This window comes from Bufo gargarizans, chromosome 1, assembly GCF_014858855.1.
Source record: "Bufo gargarizans isolate SCDJY-AF-19 chromosome 1, ASM1485885v1, whole genome shotgun sequence".
In the NCBI taxonomy this organism is placed as follows: domain Eukaryota; kingdom Metazoa; phylum Chordata; class Amphibia; order Anura; family Bufonidae; genus Bufo; species Bufo gargarizans.
In genome coordinates this window covers 702,143,798-702,162,343 of record NC_058080.1, presented here as the reverse complement: position 1 = coordinate 702,162,343, position 18,546 = coordinate 702,143,798, and the positions used below count along the sequence as shown (strand labels likewise).

Sequence of the window (18,546 nt, the reverse complement as noted above, 5' to 3'; positions counted from 1 at the left end):
GATAGTTGGTGGCGCTCCTCAGGTTTCTACCCCTTGAATTGCTTTTTTCCTTTTACCTTAAGTGAGTGATTGACAGGTTAAAAAAAACTGTTTTTTTGGGCAAATAGAGCCACAGTGAAGTTTAATAAGGCCAGCTTAGGATTCTTATTATTACTCCGGACATAAGCATATGTTTAGGTTATAGGGGTAAAATCTCATGACAGAATCCCTTTGTTTCCCTCTATGCTGTATGAAGGATTTTTTTTTTTGTGGGACAAGTTGTATTTTTCAATGGCTCCATTTCAGGGAAAAATATAACTTATGGGGGGATGCAAAAAACAAACAACAAAAATAGCAATTCTGCCATTGTTTTTTGTGTTCTAGATTATGCACCGTTCACCGTCTCTGCTTACTAGTAACTGCCTGCTTGATATCCAACATGCCTGGTCATTCAAGGGACAAATGGATGACTGTAAGATAAGCCACAGGGCATCTTCAAGGGACAATAAGTGGTCTACAGGTCTCTCAGTGACAATAGCAGATGACATAAGATTTGCAGTTGTCACCCAATACAGATTTAAACAGACGCTATGCAAAAACTAGGAAAAATGCAGGTCGGGTAAGAATAGACATGGCAATCCTGGTTTTCGGCAGAGATCACCTATAAGAGTGCACAGCACAGATCGTCACAGTCCCAAGCATGATAACAAATAAATAACGGAATCAATCTTTGTCTGAAATCATATATTATGTGACATATCATACTTAAAATACAAAATCTCCTAATATTGGGCGGTGACATAGGTGTGCGGCATGGCAGGACCATCCATCAGGACCTCTGCTTCACCGCCCCTGTCAGTTTGACGTCCTCTGCCGACTCTACTGAGGGACTGTTTTGCTGTAGGTTTTTGCTTAGTGTGCTGTAAATTCCCATGGCCTGTGAATGAAAAGATAGAGAAGTTACCTGGTGATGACATGAGATCGTGTACATCAGCGGCTTCTAAACTGTTGCAGAACTATCACTTCAAGCCTGTCTTTTCAGTGCATGCTGGGAGTTGTAGTTTTGCAACAGGTGAGAAGCCGCAGGTTGGAGACTGCTGTAGCAGTATACAGACCTGGGTCACCATGCTGGTGACGTCTCCGGTGTTTGCTGGGAGTAGTATGGTGTTAGAGTCTTTAGCCAGATTAGAGAAGGCGGTCACGTACTGTTCAGCTATGGAGAGGGACGCCGCAGCATCGCCGTGCTAGAAAGCAACACAGCAAGATTACTATCCACTTTATGAAACACGTAAGTTATAAAAAAACAGAATGATGAATGAGGTTCATGAAAAAAGTCGTATAATCGTGGATACACTGGGAGATTTAAAGGGGTTGTCCGGGTTCAGAGCTGAACCTGGACATATCCCCATTTTCACCCAGGCAGCCCCCCTGCATGAAATGCTCCAATGCTCTCCTTTGCCATGCGCTGATCCGGTGACGTACCGGGCTCTCCATGGGTAATCTAGGTACAGGCTTCCGCCTAGCGGTGGGCCCAATGACGCCGCCAGCACTAATGGGTGGGCTTTACTGCTGCCCTAGCCTGTAAAACAGCTAGGGCAAAGCTAAAGCCCAACCATCAGTGCCAGTGATGCCACCGGGAACAATGCCAGGGCGGAAGACTCTGCCTGTTAGAGTAATGCACACGACCGTTCTGGTCCGCATCCGAGCCACAGTTTTGGCGGCTCGGATGCGGACCCATTCACTTCAATGAGGCCGCAAAAGATGCGGACAGCACTCCGTGTGCTATCCACAGGATAGGGGATAAGTATTAGATTAGTTGGGAGTCCTACCGCTTCGACCCCCACGATCTAATAGAAATGAATGAAGCATGCTGGGAGTCGTAGTTTCACGACAGCTGGAGTGCCGGAGGTTAGCCATCACTGCCCTATCCTGTGGATAGGGGGATAACTTAACAACCGTAATATCCTTTGAATTACTTCCTCTCCTTTAGAAAATGAAAGGGTTGTGCACATTGGACAGTCTCTTTTCATTAATTTGCAGGGGCCCCTGGCAGCAAACAAGCACCGTGTAAAGTAAAGAATAACACAGTTCTGATTGAAATCCATGAGCTGTCCGTGTAAGGGTCCTTACGCACACACAAACTTGCATTGCCATTTTCTTGCCTTGCAAAAACCCCAAAATAACCACATAGATTTTTTTCGGCCACCATGCATTTTCTTGGGCATTGTTTTTTTTGCACACTGTGGGGGTCATTTACTAAGAACAGCTTTTTACGTCGGTCTTAGATTCCCTCCCTATGCTGCCGTAACATTCGGCTAATTTATTTAAGGCGTGCGCCTTGTCGTAAATTAGGCAGTCCATGCACCTGAAGAGAAAAAGTACTTGGCCTGAAGTATTTTTTCGCCTACATTAACACCTGAAATGTTAGAAAACCCCTGACGGGCCCCTGCTCCACCCCCGTCTAGCTGCCAAACACGGTGTAAAACTGGACGTGCAACTAAATATTGTCGCATGGGGGGGTCTGCATTTTGTGGCCATATACAGAAGATGTTCTAACATTTTGCGGAACAGACATACGGATGCGGAAAGCACATGATATGTCCACAAAATGCAGACCAAAGACCCACTGAAGTGAGTGGGTCCACAAAAATGTGCAAGGCATACGGACCTCATCCGTATTTTGCGGATCCGTGGTTTGCAGACCGCAAAACTGACACAGCCCAAGAATGAAAACCATCTGATGAATGCATTCTGAAAAGTAACAGGAACCAAAATACAAAACCTAATTGCAGAGAGAAGAGAGCGCTGGAGACATTACCTGCTGGGTGAGAGCATCTGCCACCAGACGGATCGCCTCGCCCCGGGCTTTAGCCTTGGCTAGGATTGCATTTGCTTCACCTGAGGGAATAAAATGTTTTATTATTATTTTTTTTAAGTAAAAAAATATTGGTGCAGGGCCACGAGCAGAGACCCTCTGAGCATGGTGCTCTGCCAAGCATTCAGCCAGTCCTATGGAAATGACTAGAGAGCTAGACCAACATACGGACTACTACTTCAAACTGGGGACTCAAGGATCCCTGTCCATGGGATAGTTGGAGGTCCCAGCAATCAGAGACCCCTGTAATCATACATTTATCACCTATCCTGTGGGATAACCCCTCTAAGTATTTTACTATCTGAGTTAGGATTATAATGCCCTGGAGCTGGTTACGATGAACAGCACTACAGATCACAACTTCTAGCAACTGACCGGCTTCTCCGCTCAGAACCCCAACAATAACAGCTTGGAACACGTCAGCCATGTTCAGTTATATGTAAGTGAAGCTTAGGAAGTTGCTGAACTTTTCATTCTTCAACAACTAACATATTTTTGGTTTCAGTTCCTCAGTTAGGCCTCGTGCACACAGAGATACCGTCTGTATTGCATCAGCATTTTTTGCAGACCTATTGACTTTATTAAGAAAAAACTGCGGTCCATCTTCTGATAAAAAAACTTGCAGCTTTATTGATTACAAAAAAATCCAAACACAAGTCACATCCACAGTTCACACCGTCTACTCGTTTCGGACCCTACTATTCCAGTCCTCACTCATGACATATACAAAAGTGAATGTTCACCTCCTTTTAATCATGTGTTGCACCAGTTAACCTGGACATCAACGTCACGTGATCATTGGGGGAGGGGAACTAGCCAAACACCAAAGTGATCACCAAATACATCAAAAAACAAAAAGAAAATATCAAAATAGTAACTAAAAGAAAATCATTAACCATCCCTTTCCACTCCTGGTCAAAATTTAGCACTGGTAGATGTCGCTCTATGATCTTACAAATATAAAAATATTCCTTACTGTAACCTGCCACAAAGGTCACCGGATTTCCCTTTCTTTTATTTTTTACTTTTTTGTCAGAAGCCACTTTTTCAGGAAATATTAGGTTTTTTTCCTGTCTAGAGAGGGACAATTTTTTGGCTTCCTCTATAGACTGAATAGTATATTTTCTTGGGTGTAGTCTACTTCCTATCTTTTCTGCCTCCCTAGCAAATAGACCATCATTGGAACAGTTACGTCTTGCCCTTATGATTTCACTCTTTGGTATGTTTCGGATGACACGAGGTGGATGACACGAGGTGGATGACACGAGGTGGATGACACGAGGTGGATGACACGAGGTGGATGACACGAGGTGGATGACACGAGGTGGATGACACGAGGTGGATGACACGAGGTGGATGACACGAGGTGGATGACACGAGGTGGATGACACGAGGTGGATGACACGAGGTGGATGACACGAGGTGGATGACACGAGGTGGATGACACGAGGTGGATGACACGAGGTGGATGACACGAGGTGGATGACACGAGGTGGATGACACGAGGTGGATGACACGAGGTGGATGACACGAGGTGGATGACACGAGGTGGATGACACGAGGTGGATGACACGAGGTGGATGACACGAGGTGGATGACACGAGGTGGATGACACGAGGTGGATGACACGAGGTGGATGACACGGTAGTATTACCTGCCGTCCCTTTTCTTAGGAGTTGATGTTAAGATCACTGAATGCACAACATCCCCATACAAATGCAGTTTATAAAGGAACATGTTGTATGTGGAAGTGCATTTATTCCCTCATTGAGATACTTACCAAAAGCAGGAATGTCCGTGACATCACCGACCCATATAATCTATAGATCGCCGATGTAACGTAATGTTTTGGAAAAATGGATTAGTATCTACCTTTCCCACCAGCCATGAAAAGATTAGCTATTGAGGGTGAAAATTTAGCCCCCATAGAAACTCCAGATACTTGCAGGTAATAATCCCCATTGAACTTACAGATGTAATCTTGGAGTTGTATGGTGAGGTCACTATAGGAGGCCAACACCCACTGTAAAGACTGTATTGCTAGTGGATGAGGATTGTTGGGGTATAGCGATACATCTGCTGTTCTCCATTCATAATTTACAATCCAAACTCAAAGGCTTGCAATACTGTGCGTGAATCCTTCAAATAACCAGGAACCAAAACTGACTTCAATGGGTCTGTGGTCCGCAGTATAGGACAAGTTCTAACTCTTTGTGAAATGGACATATGGATCCAGAAAGCACACGGATCATCGGACCCATTGGGTTCTCAAAGAAAATAACAATAAATGCAACGGCACATGGACCGCATCCGTCTTTTGTGGACCGCAAAACAGACAGTCATGTGCTTGCTTGCTTGAGGCCTTAGGGTCCATTCACACGTCCGCAAAACACAGACATCGGCAATGTGTGTTCCACAATTCGCGGATTGCACATCGCCGACACTCTCATAGAAAATGCCTTTTTTTGTCTGCAATTGTGAATAAGCATAGGACATGTTCTATTTTTTTCTGGAACAGAATTGCGGATCCGAAAGTGCGGATCCAGAAATGCGGATGCAGACAGCATATAGTGTTCTGTCCGTATCCGTTCCGTCCCCATTGAAAATGAATGGGTCCGCACCCATTCTGCATAATTGCGGAACGGATCCAGACCATTCATACGAACGTGTGAATGGACCCTTATCAAGATCTCTGCTCGTTTACATCCTGAAAGCCTTGAGTAGTGGCAGTTCTGTATGTACATGTGGGGTCATCCATATAATTGGCCTTTGGAATCTGCACAACACCTCTAACACCGCTGCACCTGATGGCAATCAGCGAGAGACCTGTCATCCGGATCTCTCAGTAGTGCAGCCTCAGGCTCTGGGATTTTAACGTCAACCAATTAGATCTCAGCAAATGATCAAGATCAATGAGACCACAAAATCTGCTCATGCGCTGGGAAGTGGTTTGCCTCCCAGGCCTGGGGATCCCAATGTGCTATGGTGGGTAACTTTACCCTCGGCAACCTACCTGCAGCATAGTTGATCTTTTCTGCTCGCTCTGCCTCGGACGCCAAGATCTGGGACTGTTTTTGCCCCTCAGCCACATTGATAGCAGATTCTCTGGTCCCTTCAGATTCCAGCACCATAGCCCTCTTCCGCCGCTCGGCCTCCACCTGAGGAGACAACCAGACTGTTCACATGCCAGACAGAGCGCTCCGATATGGACACTTACCATCTTCACACAATGGTTGTAGCGCCATATTTAGGTTACAGAGCAGCAAATACCCTGCTGATGCAAGATGACAAAATTGTGGATGTCTGCAGCATCCACTAGGGGGTGCATGAAACACATCCAGTTTGATTACTGAGCACAAAGTATAAATGTATGCAGTAAGCTGAGCTCCCCCTAGTGGTGGCTGCGGGTGCACAGGATTTTATCATGTAAAATGGTTTGTACCATTAGAGGTTATGACATATCGCCAAGATATGCCATTGCTCCCTGATTAATACAGACACTGAACCAGCAGGAGGTGGTCAGTTCCTCCAGCCTGAGAACCAGCTGAATCTCAATGCCACTCTGGATGTGACGAGAATAAAAAAAATGCAAGTTGCTCTTCACTAGATGCACATTTAAAATAGATGTGAAAAATCCCTTAACCAACTAGTACTGCTAGAACACAGTATTGGAGGGGATCCAAGTACTGACACCCCCAACAGTTCCCAGCAAGACGTGATTGCTGCTCCCTTTTGGCTTCGCTTTCGTCGTCATTATTGACAGGATTAGTACCGGACAGGAGCAGGGAGTTAGGTCTTGAGACTGGCCAAAAAGCTTAAAGGGGCTTTTCGATGTAGTAAAAAAATGTGGCCATAGAGAGGAAATGACATAAAATAATCACTTCCGTTTTGTCCCCATTTATTGTCAATGGGGACAAAACTGAACTGAATAGAGTGCTCCAGAATGCATTCCGTTCTGCTTGGTTGCGTCCCCATCGTGGACAGAATAACGCTGCAAGCAGCTGTTTTTTTTCTGTCCGCGATGTGGTGCGGAGCAAGACAGATCCGTCATGCCTCACAATCTAAGTCAATGGGGACGGATCCGTTTTCTCGGACACAACAGAAAACTGACTTTCAATGGTGTTCATGACAGATCCGTCATGACTATTTTAAAGAGGATACAACCGGATCCGTTATCGGGATGGAAGCGTTTTTGCTGATCTATGACGGATCCAGCAAAAACGCTGGTGTGAAGGTAGCCTAACTGAAAAAGACTAATACCAATACGCCCAGTCTAATTCATCAATGGGAGCGCGACTTTTAATAAATACCAGGCAAAAGACTGACAGCCGAATCAAATACACCTGTCTAATACGACGCCTAAAAGCAGACGAGCTTGATAAAATGTGCCCCTTTAAGTTTCCATTCCATTGCAGATCTCTGTCTGCTGTCAGTGAACGGGAACATTCATTGTTCAGATGCAGAGGTTTTAGGGTACGTCCACACATGCCAGAAATTGTAGCTTTTTTTGCATTTCGCAGCAAAAAAAAACCCGCATGTACTACACACAGTCTTGGCCACAGACGAGTCAGCAGACTTCACCCTCCTCACGGCAAAGAGTGAAATCCACTCTGGAAAAAACGCAGCCTAAAATTACCACGCTGCAGATTTAAAATCCGCACCGCAAGTCAATTTACTCTGCAGTTTTCATACACGGCGTGTGGAAGAGATTTCTTTAAAGGACTTCTGCTTTGCTGGTTCGGTAGAACGTTGCGGATCTGCTGCACAAAAGTCTGGGACGGCAAATCGGCAGCTATTCAGTCACGTGTGACCCCCAACGTAAAAACTGTACAGACACAACGCTCCTCGCAGCTGAGGATAGGCTCCAATGATGCCGTCTATAGACAATACTCTGTGACCTGAACACAAAGTCTATCCTCCGCTGATAGTTTGCTACAATGTATCAGGGCAGTTGAAATGTATGAGCCTGGAATATTTGTCTCACGGGGGACTGGTTACAGTTTGTAGCAAACCCTCAGCTGTGAGAAAATATTAGGTCTACAAAGGTTTTCCACCATTGAGTGTAAACATAATCGTGGCAGGCATTCACTTACAGCAAGCAGAGGTTTAGAAATACATCCTTCCTTTCAGTTTCTCGCTGTAAGTAAAGGGGTATATTTACCCGATAACGCTTGGATATGCAATCACTTTAGGATAGGTGGGGATCCAACCTGCGGACCCCCCGATCCTGAGAACGAGTGGGCCAGAGCAATGGTTTAAGCGATGCAGCACCCAGCCACCTGCTGTGCAGCTTCATTCAGGTCCATGGGGCCGGTTGCTATTTCCTGCAGCGTTTACAGCTGTGGCTCCTTCGTTCTCATGATCGGTGGTGGTCCCAGAGGTCCGATTCCCCCTAATCGTACAGTGATGCCTTTTTATTCTATGCGTGAGCGAGGCAGGGTGCAACAAGTTAGGTGTTCGGTGCACAGGTGTGATATACAACTCTTACAAGACGAGCAATGAGGACCCACCTGCATCTGCATGGCATCTCGGACTTTGGGTGGTACATGGATGTCTTTAATTTCATACCGCAGACACTTGATCCCCCAGTAATCAGAAGCCTGGTTTATGGCGCACACAATGTTGGAGTTCAGGGATTCTCTCTCCTGATATATTCAGAAAACAAATCTGATATTGAGGACATTGATGACAGAGAAGAGAACTACAGATGGATATCAAGACATTTTTGCACAAAAAGTCTGCTTCCCAATGACCAGGCCCGTCTGTGCCTCAAGGCCCCTTTCAGACGAGCGAGTTCCACGCATCGGACTCACAGGGCCACTATGCGGCAGCTCCCATGCATAGCATCATATGGATTTATGATGCTGTGTAACCCTTAGGGGTCTGGAATATATTGTAGAACACTGACATAATGCTGTCAGTGTTACCCAATACATTCCAGAACTGTAACTCGCTCGTCCGAAAGGGGCCTTAAAGGTTTTCTGTCACCTAAAAAATGGGTATTAAGCTGGCGGACATCATCGATGTGCTAATGTCAGCTGAACATAACTATATTAGTGCCATCTCACTGCTGCCGCCGTTATTGAGAAAAAAAACATACTTTTATAATATGCTAATTAGCCTCTAGGAGCGGGGGGGTGATGCCTCTGCTCCTAGAGGCTCCGATCTCCACTGGCCACGCCCTGCTACACTAGATTGACAGGGCCAGGCAGCGCTGCTCTCCTCCCGCTGGGCATGTCTGCAGTCTGAATCTCGCGCCGTTCAGGGGCAGTGAGGGAAGGACGCTCGGCGGCTGTGCCGAATACTGAATGGCGCGAGATTTACACTGCAGACGCGGCCAGCGGGAGGAGAGCAGCGCTGCCTGGCCCTGTCAATCAAAAGAAGAAGGGCGTGAAAAGAGGTGGTAGAACGGAGCCTCTAGGAGCAGGTTCAGTAACGGCGGCAGCAGTGGGATGGCACTAATATAGTTATGTTCAGCTGACATTAGCACATCGATAATGTTCGCCAGCTTAATACCCATTTTTCAGGTGACAAAAACCCTTTAAATGGGTCATGCAGAGTCAGGATATCAATGACCCATCCTCAGGATAGGTCATCAGTATCAGATTGGCGGTGTAATTACACTGCGCCACCGCTACAATCTATATGGTGCGACGGTAAATAATGAAGAGGACGCAGCTCTGGTACAAGCGCCATAGCCCTTCAAACATCTGATCGCCAGGAGTCAGGCCCCCGCCAATCTAATACCCTCTCCTGAGGATGGGTCACTAATATCGTGACACTGCATGACCCCTTTAATAACGCACTAAATTTTGCTTTCACCTCGCTGCATCTCATCAGCCATAACGTATTTTTACTTGGTCATTGAGGGGATTGCATGAGGCCTTATTTTATTTGGGAGAATTATTTTATTTTTTTTACTTTCAGCTCTGTTTGGCTGGACATAGTAATTACGGGGTCATTTATACAATTTTGCAGGTGGATATATTTATAAAAAAAAAAACATTAGCGAGATTTTTTTTTTTTTTTTATACTACTCGCAAATCACACTGAATATCCTGTTCAGTGAATACTTCAGGTCACACCTAGGTGTAAGGTTTTTTTTTTTTGCACAAGAACATGTATTTTAGACTAAATAATAATATTTTTCCCCTTTCCTGATAGAGCTGAGGTCCGCACAATTGTCTAAGTTGTCAGTCATCCAACGCATTTCAGAAATTCCCAGCACTCCAAAATAACGAAGCAATTAGATCAGATTTTACTGTGAGGAGTCATACATCCAAGTAAGGATCCAGATGCGTAAAATATGTCATCAATTGAGAAAAAGCTACTAAGGCCTCTTGCCCAAGAACGTAAGGGCTCCATGCCCGTGCTGCGGGCCCCATACAGCGGTTCCGCAATACACGGGTCACTAGCCGTGTGCATTCTGCATCATGGATGTGGACCCATTCACTTGAATGGGTCCGCAAATCCAGAGATTAAGTGCGTAACAGAATGGAAGCACAGAACGGAACCCCACGGAAGCACTACGGAGTGCTTCTGTGGTGTTCCGTAAAAAGATAGAACTTGTTCTATCTTTTTGCGGAACGGACGGATCCGTATGCGGCTTCCCCACGGTCGTTGCCCGTGCATTGTGGATCGCAATTCACAGCCCGCAACATGGGCATGGAGCCCTTACGTTCGTGTACAAGAGGTCTAATTCTGTGAAACTGGATGTTTTGTTCTGCATTGACCTTGTGGCCAGAATAGCTAGTATGGAGTCCTCTGGGGCGGCCTTTTGTCACTTCCTGCAATTTTTTTCACTTTCTTTCTACATTTTTTTTGTAATTACATGTTCATCACCTGGAGGTCTTTTGGCAGATCCCCCCTTCCCCTAGTGGTGGACGTGTGGGGGAAAGCATACTTACCTCTTCTCCTCCACTGGGTTTCCCCTTTGTCCTGTCGCTGCAGCGTTTGGGCCCCCCCGCTGTCTACATCCAGTTTGATGCTGCTGCTGCTGTAGCCAATGTACTGGCCGCAGCAGTTCCCTGCCCCCCTCGAGTCGCAGCAACTAGTCATGACATATTACGTGACAACTGGTTTGAGTGACAAAACGTAAACTTACCCTGAAGACCTTGTCTAATGTCAGTTTGCCAAGTTCAGAACGCATGGTGGTCTGCGCCAACTGGGTGACTGCGTATTCTGGATCTTCCACACCGTAACTGGCCTGAAGACAAAGGCAGGGAACAGTGAATGGACGTGTAGGAGCTATGGCCGCATTATTAACACAAGCATATCGGACTGGCGTCCGCAAGCAATGGCCGTTTGGCGTTTGTGTGAATGTCTGTGTTGTATCCTTTTGTCATCCCGTTTTCCCTTTCACACTTCCAGGTTTGTCTATACTTTATCCACACCGCATAGCAATGGACGTGTGGAAAACGGACAGCGAATAAATGTTCTTGTGCTGTCCTTTCACGCTTTCACAGGCTCTAATGGGCAGGTCAGGTCTGCAAACATGGACCAGAATTGGGCATGCGGAGAGCTTCTTGGAACAGACATGGGGAAAAAAATAAAACAGATGTGTGAATAGCCCCATGTGGACTTGTATGTCTCCGTGTGCTGTCCATTGTCAAAACGGACTGCACACGGGCGTCAAATATGTTCGTGTGAAGGAAGCCTTAAAGGGGTTATCCGAGGCTGGAAATGCCACCCCATATGCCAGGCCCCTCACACTGATTCTATTTACCTGGCTCCGCGTGTCGCTCCTTCTCCCCGTGCACAGATGAAAACATCCGATGTCGGGGCAGGGACAGCCAATGGCGATGAGCCTCCCTAGCATCACCCGCGATACTAGGGACCGTCTGCCACTGGCTGCTCCCCCCCCCCCCCCCTTCCTCGGGACTAGGACTGCCGCAGGGAGCCAGGTAGGTAGAATCAGTGTGAGGGGTCAGTGCAAGAATGAAAACTGTGAAACTGAAAAAGTTAATGGGAAAACTGTCGAGCATTTTATTTTAGAATAGTTTATAATCTTATTCTTGGACTTCAGTGTTACAGTTGTTGCTTTCTCCAAGACCATAGGAAGGGAAGCGCGTGGACACATACCTTATAGGGGTCCATGACACGCAGGTAGAGCACTCCATCTATCTGTAAGGAGACATTGTCTGTAGAGAGAGGAGCTTGTTAGTGACATTTCCTCGCCTATTATGGCATTAAAAACAAAAAACTGATAATCTAGGGAAAGCAGGCCAAGAACCCTTCCATAAAATCAAATGTAGAGACCTGCAGGTATCAGACATGGCAGAGGACACTCACCCAGGCTCACAGCGGACTGCTCAGGAACGTTGATCACAATCTCCTTCAGGCTCTGCACGTATCGAATGCGATCCAGAAATGGAATGAGAAGGTTCAGACCCTGCAACAGAGACAAATGTTATACATGTGACAGGTAGTACCCCAGTGTATGGGGTAGGAGAGAGTGGCGTAAGGTACACCTGCTACATGGGTGATGAGACTGAGGTGCGTCAGGGCACAAATAGATCTGCCCAAAATAAAAGCCCTTTTAATGATATTACACAAAACTTGAGAATGTGGGTAATACATGGCAGCACTGACTGTGGTCAGGGAAGGGGTACACGTTGTATAGGCAATAGGTTAGTGTATGGTATATAATGAGGAATGAAGTGTATGGCATACGGCGGTAATGAGGAATAAAGGCCATGGCATACAGCGGTAATGAGGAATGAAGTGTATGGCTTGAGAAAGGCTACTGCCGAAACGTCGTACTTGTGTGTGCACTCATGTCCCCAATAAAAGTCACACTGGACACGCTGCTGTGATATCTTCTGTGAACCATTTAGGTCTATGGGACGGCGTTGGATTGGCTGTCCCTCCACAGCTGGTGCATTCCAGACAGGCCAGAAGGTCCATTTTGTGCTGCTCTACAAATACTGTTATCTCCGTATACAATCGGACATCCAATGGTTGGGTCCGCTGTATTATACTGCGCAACAAACCGTTCTACTTTGATTTAGAACATTGTATCCAGTGTTCCAAGTGTCAAGTTGTCACAGCTCGATACAGTTCCAAAGGTTCAACTTGCGCAGTAATATGAATCTATATGATTATATGGAAGCGCTTCCAAATAGTGCATCAAACAAAGTTCATCTCAGCATACGGTAGGATGTACGGGTGCTGCAATATTCTATACCAATATTCTTCCATGAACTCAATGAGCTACCTATATTGGACCCAACCATTGGATGTCTGATTGTATACTGAGGCCGTCCTATTATACTGCGGTATTATCAGATCACGGTAACACAGAACTGATGTACATCTGAAAGTCATCGATAACCAGCGCTATAGCGGTAATGATGAAGGAGAAGTGTGGCACATAGAGGGAACGAAGGCTATGGTATATAGAAGGAATGAGGAATGAAGTGTATGGTATATAGCGGCAATAAGGAATAAAGGCTATGGCATATAGTGGTAGTGATGAAGGAGAAGTATGGCACATAGCATGAGGAATGAAGTGTATGACATATGGAAGGAATGATGAAGTATACAGTATATATATAAGGAATGAAGTAAAATACATATAGCAGGAATGTGTATGGCATACAAAAGCTACGACGAAGCCACAGGATTGGGCAATTTCTTGCGATTGCTTATTTTTTTTTAAACCCACAAGGATGTCCATGAGCAGGAGCCTCCTGAGCACAGATGACGTAGAGAGCGTCCAGCACTCACCGGCTCCAGGATGCGGTGGAACCTGCCCATACGCTCCACCACCCAGGCCTCCTGCTGGGGAACAAACAAGATGGCCGTGTTCATGGGAAGTCCTGAGGATGCACAACGGCGCGCCTCTAAGTTCCAGGCTTTAGGACCATTTACTTGGGAGCCCTGCAGAGATAAGAAATGAGAGGAGATCAGGACAACCGCTTCAGGAATGAGAGTCTTTACTCACCAGAAAAAGCAGATAGAGATCTGCACATCTCATCACATACAGGGTTACTTTAAAGGGGTTGTCTCACTTCAGTAAGTGGCATTTATCATGTAGAGAAAGTTAATACAAGGCACTTACTAATGTATTGTGATTATCCATATGGTCTCCTTTGCTGGCTGGATTCATTTTTCCATATCCTGGGGTTACGGCCACTGCTGCAGTGCAGATACGAGATGGCCAGGACGGGGCATGCTGCACATTCGTGTCTATGTCTGCTCCCATAGTCCCGGCCCCTAGAGAGGCCAGAGCTTTTTCCTATAATGTGCAAGCACGGCCACTGCTGCTGGATTGCGGGGTGGTCATAACTCCTGGATATGAGCAGTGTATAATGTAATGGAAAAATGAATCCAGCCAGCAAAGGAGGCAATATGGGCAATCACAATACATTAGTTAAGTGCCTTGTATTAACTTTCTCTACATGATAAATGCCATTTGCTAAAGGGAGACGGACAGCCCCTTTAACATAGTCGCCATGTAGAAATCCATTTCCTTTCTATGCTGCCTGTACTTCTCCTGAATTTATAGCTGCTTGCACACAATCCATAAAGGGTGGAGGATCTAGAGCAGGGGTGCACAACCTATTCTGTTTGGGGGCCACATTTTCAGACTGAAGGGATCCCAAGGGCCAAAAGTTAAAGGGGTATTACCAACTGAAATACTGTATTTATGGTGTATTGTACATACAGTATATAATATAAATGTCTGATTACACCTCTAGGATTCCCATCTAATGGGAAAATACATGCATGCTGTTACCAGATGGTTGGGGGCCGCACAGAATGATATTAAGGGCCTCATGTGGCCCACGGGCCGCAGGTTGTGCACCCCTGATCTAGAGGCAGCGTGGGCATCACCTGGAGTACGCAGAGGGGTAGTTTACGTGATCTTGTGAGTAGTGGCCATCGGTGAGACTTCTCAACATTTACCACTGTATAGGGATATCCTGCCATCCATTACCCATAGACTACCACTACGAGGTATACAGCATGAGAGAGATCTTTTTACTGGAAAGCATAGTCTGCTAATCCATACAGCAAAACAAAGGGTATACAGAGGTGTAATGGCCCAACAGAGGGCAAACGGACACTTATGTGACCTCCATCGGATGAAGGACACCTATGGATAGCTTTCTCAGTGCAGGAGGAAATCATAGTGTGAAAACAGCACACGACCAAAAGATCACAACTACACAGCGCCGCTATTTTTAAAGGGGTTGGGCTACTTTCACACTTGCGTTTGGTGCGAATCAGTCATCGATCTACACAGACGGATCCATTCAGATAAGGCTACTTTCACACTGGCGTTTCTGGATCCGCTTGTGAGATCTCTTTTAAGACTCACAAGCAGCCCAAAACGGATCAGTTTTGCCCCAATGCATTCTGAATGGATAAGGGTCTGCTCAGAATGCATCAGTTTGCCTCCGTTCGGTCTCCATTCCGCTCTGGAGGTGCACACCAAAACACTGCTTGCAGCGTTTTGATGTCCGCCTGACGATGCAGAGCCAAAGTAGTCCCATAGAAGTTAAAGGAGCTGAGGATGCATGTGCGGGTCGGATGCATTTCAGCAGCACTTGCAAACCCGGTTCTTGTGATCGCTGGGGGTTGGATCTTCTATAGTAGGTACACCACATAGCGGGCACAATATTACAGGTAATTCTATCACATGGGCATGATGGAGGACCCACACCCTTCACATGTAAGGATCTGCTGACCCCTATTAACGTCAATGGAGGGGGGGGGGGGGGGGAATAAATAATAAACCACCAGGGCAGCTGGTAACCGCAGCATGTGAACAGAGTTCTGTAGCTACATGTATATATGTACAACCTGCCCTATACATGTCTATACGTAGAGGGCAGAGTCACACAGAGGGATAATGAAACAGATCGGTGTTTCTCATCATAACCCCCACCCGCCGTCCCGTCCTTACCCGTAGCAGGGCGCCCCCAACCCGGCTCACTGTCCTCAGCATGTCCCCTCCAGTAGCGCTTCCTGCACCTCTGCTGCAACCAATGTGCAATCTGTTCAGCGGCGCCGCCAGATGACGTCACGCTCGCGAGGCCTGTCAAACGCGAAACGGTGCAACGCACAATGATGACGACATGGATGGCAAGCGTGCGCCATACTGGGAAGGTCAACACCAGGCGAGCCGAGAACACCGCTCAGCTGGCTGTCGCCATATTGGGTGTGGCAAAGGGAAACATTTTTTTTTTCCTCCCACCTGATTTTCTTAAGCAAATAAACTTCTTAAAAATGTTCTCGTCTCAGAGTTTACTGAGAGACACCTCTCATAGGCACTTTTAAATAAAATAGTAGATAAGCGCTTGCAACTACTTAAAAAATGGTGAAACAATAAATTGCAAATTTTTCCAATAGAATTAGGTGCCCCATAAGACAAATCATTGTCCTAATTTTTTTTCTCTTTTCTACCTATTTCTAGGAAATTTGGTAACAATCACAATGGCAGTCCGGAAGTCTTCACCCGACTGTCCCAGACCCCTGAATGACAAACCTGGAAATTTGCACTGGCGCCCCTCTTCCATAAAATTCTTCCTTAGGGCTCATGCATACAAATGCGCGCCAGCAAGGCCCGTGCTGCCCACCGCAAATTGCGGTCCACACTGCACAGGCACCGACCCTAGTGCCGCCGTATGCAGACCCATTCACTTGAATGGGGTCCACACCGCACGCACTACTTTTTTTGCAGTGTGGAGGCACGGACCGAAAACCCACGGAAGCTTCAGTGGTCTTCCGATCTGTGCCTCTGCTCCGCACCCCATCTTCCAGATTGCGGACCCATTCAAGTGAATGGGTCCGTATCCGTGATACGATGTGCACACGGTTGGTGCCCATATATTTTGGACCCGCCCTTTGCGGGCTGCAATATGGACACGTCCCCTTATTATAGGCCATAAATGACTTTTTGACGGGCGTCCACCCTCTGAATCCCAGCTGATTGCTTTGGAAACAGCGCTAGCCACTAGTTGGCACATGGACGGCTATTGTATCAGTCACTGCTGGGTAGGACTGATGATTGGGCACACTATACCATGTGCTACTTCATTCTAGTGATAGGGGCCACAGCTGTCTTCCTCCAGATAGCAATTTGGGCTAAAAACTAAAATGCACAACAGTTGTCCATTATTTTCATATTGATGGACTATCCTCTGGACGGGCATCAATAGCTGATCGGCAGGGGGTCTGACACCCCGCGCCCCTGCAAATCAGCTGTCTCACAGTATCTCTAGTGCCATAAGTAGTCACCAGAACTACACAGCACCATCTACTGCGCAGTGGACGGAGCTGGTAACTGCAGTGCAGTACAGTCATGTAAATGAGACCTAGGCGTAAGTCATCATGCACATGGCTGTATTTTTCATCCAAGTGCTATGGTAATACCATTATTATGTTGGCACACTATAGCAGCATTATGTAATTACCGCATGAGGCAATATTATGGAGGCAATGTATTTCAGGGTTATGTCGACACTGTAAGGGCAAGTGCACAGTAAGGTTTTTGCAGCCGATTTTGGAGCATTTTTGCCTCAAAATCAGTCCCTAAAAATGCATCAGAACAGCCTCCCATTCATTTCAAGGGGAAAAAGCACAGTTTTTTTTTTTGTGTGGAAAAAAGAAGCAGAATGCCTTATCTTGGGCTGGAATCCGTGCTGAATCTCGAACTGACATAAAAGGGAAACAAAAAAGCAGTTACGTATGCATCCTATAGCACATTTTCTGTGGGGTTTTTTTTGGTGCAGATCCGTACCAAAAACCACGAGCTGAATAAGGTTTTGTACTGAGGCAAAAAACAAAAAAGCGTTAAAAAAATAAATAAAAAATACATAAAAAAACCGCACACGCTGAATTCTAAGCTGAATTGTGCAGGAGGATTTTTTAGAATCCAGCGTGTGAACATACCCTAAGGGCTCATGCACACGAATGCAAATTGCGGATCCGTAAAACACAGATACCGGCCGTGTGTGTTCTGCATTTTGCGGAACAGAATGGTCGGCCCATAATAGAACAGTACTATCCTTGTCTGTAATGCGGACAATAGGACGTTTTTATTTTTTTGTAGAACGGAAATGCTATGTGAATATTGTACGGTGGTATTCAGTGATGTAACTCAAGCTCCTTGGACCTAATACAAATTCTGTAACAAGGCCCAAACCTACCTACTGCCATTTATATCACTGCATCCTCTATAGCAGGCATGCTCAACCTGCGGCCCTCCAGCTGTTGCAAAACTACAACTCCCAGCATGCCCTGCTCTAGGCCGATAGCTGTCCGGGCATGCTGGGAGTTGTAGTTTTGCAACAGCTGGAGGTCCACAGGTTGGGCATCCCTGCTCTATAGTAACACCACTAGTGGTATTAGGTGAGCACCGTATGGCAGTATTATGTGGACACTGTATGGAGGCATTATTTAGCCATATTATGACAATAATTTTCTCACTCACCCCATTCCTGGTTACATCCCACCATTACCTCAGGTAGTAACAGACAGGACGCCGACTAACTAGTGGCCCAGGTCGCTCCGATGGTGGTAGTAAGTCTCAGCTCCAGACACAACGGTCGGAGGCCCAGCGGCAGTGCCATGGCTGACTCATGCTTACTTATAATCACGTGCAGTAATTACACATGCCTCATGTCATGAAATGCACAAAAATAATACACGTAACAAGAAATAAAAACAGAGTCGTTCATGGG

The 18,546-nt window shown here is 46.3% G+C and overlaps 1 protein-coding gene across 1 annotated transcript; it reads right to left on the bottom strand.

Annotated features, from left to right (window-relative positions):
- Window positions 1–708: 708 nt before the first annotated feature.
- On the bottom strand, window positions 709–15,913 carry STOML2 (stomatin like 2). The gene is made up of 10 exons (XM_044292610.1): window positions 15,768–15,913; window positions 13,583–13,735; window positions 12,146–12,245; window positions 11,936–11,994; window positions 10,959–11,060; window positions 8,365–8,499; window positions 5,868–6,012; window positions 2,798–2,877; window positions 1,095–1,223; window positions 709–916 (listed from the first exon to the last, which is right to left on the bottom strand). Exons 1-10 carry the CDS (start codon window positions 15,807–15,809, stop codon window positions 809–811), a joined length of 1,053 nt encoding a protein of 350 aa, XP_044148545.1. The 5' UTR covers window positions 15,810–15,913; the 3' UTR covers window positions 709–808.
- Window positions 15,914–18,546: the final 2,633 nt, after the last annotated feature.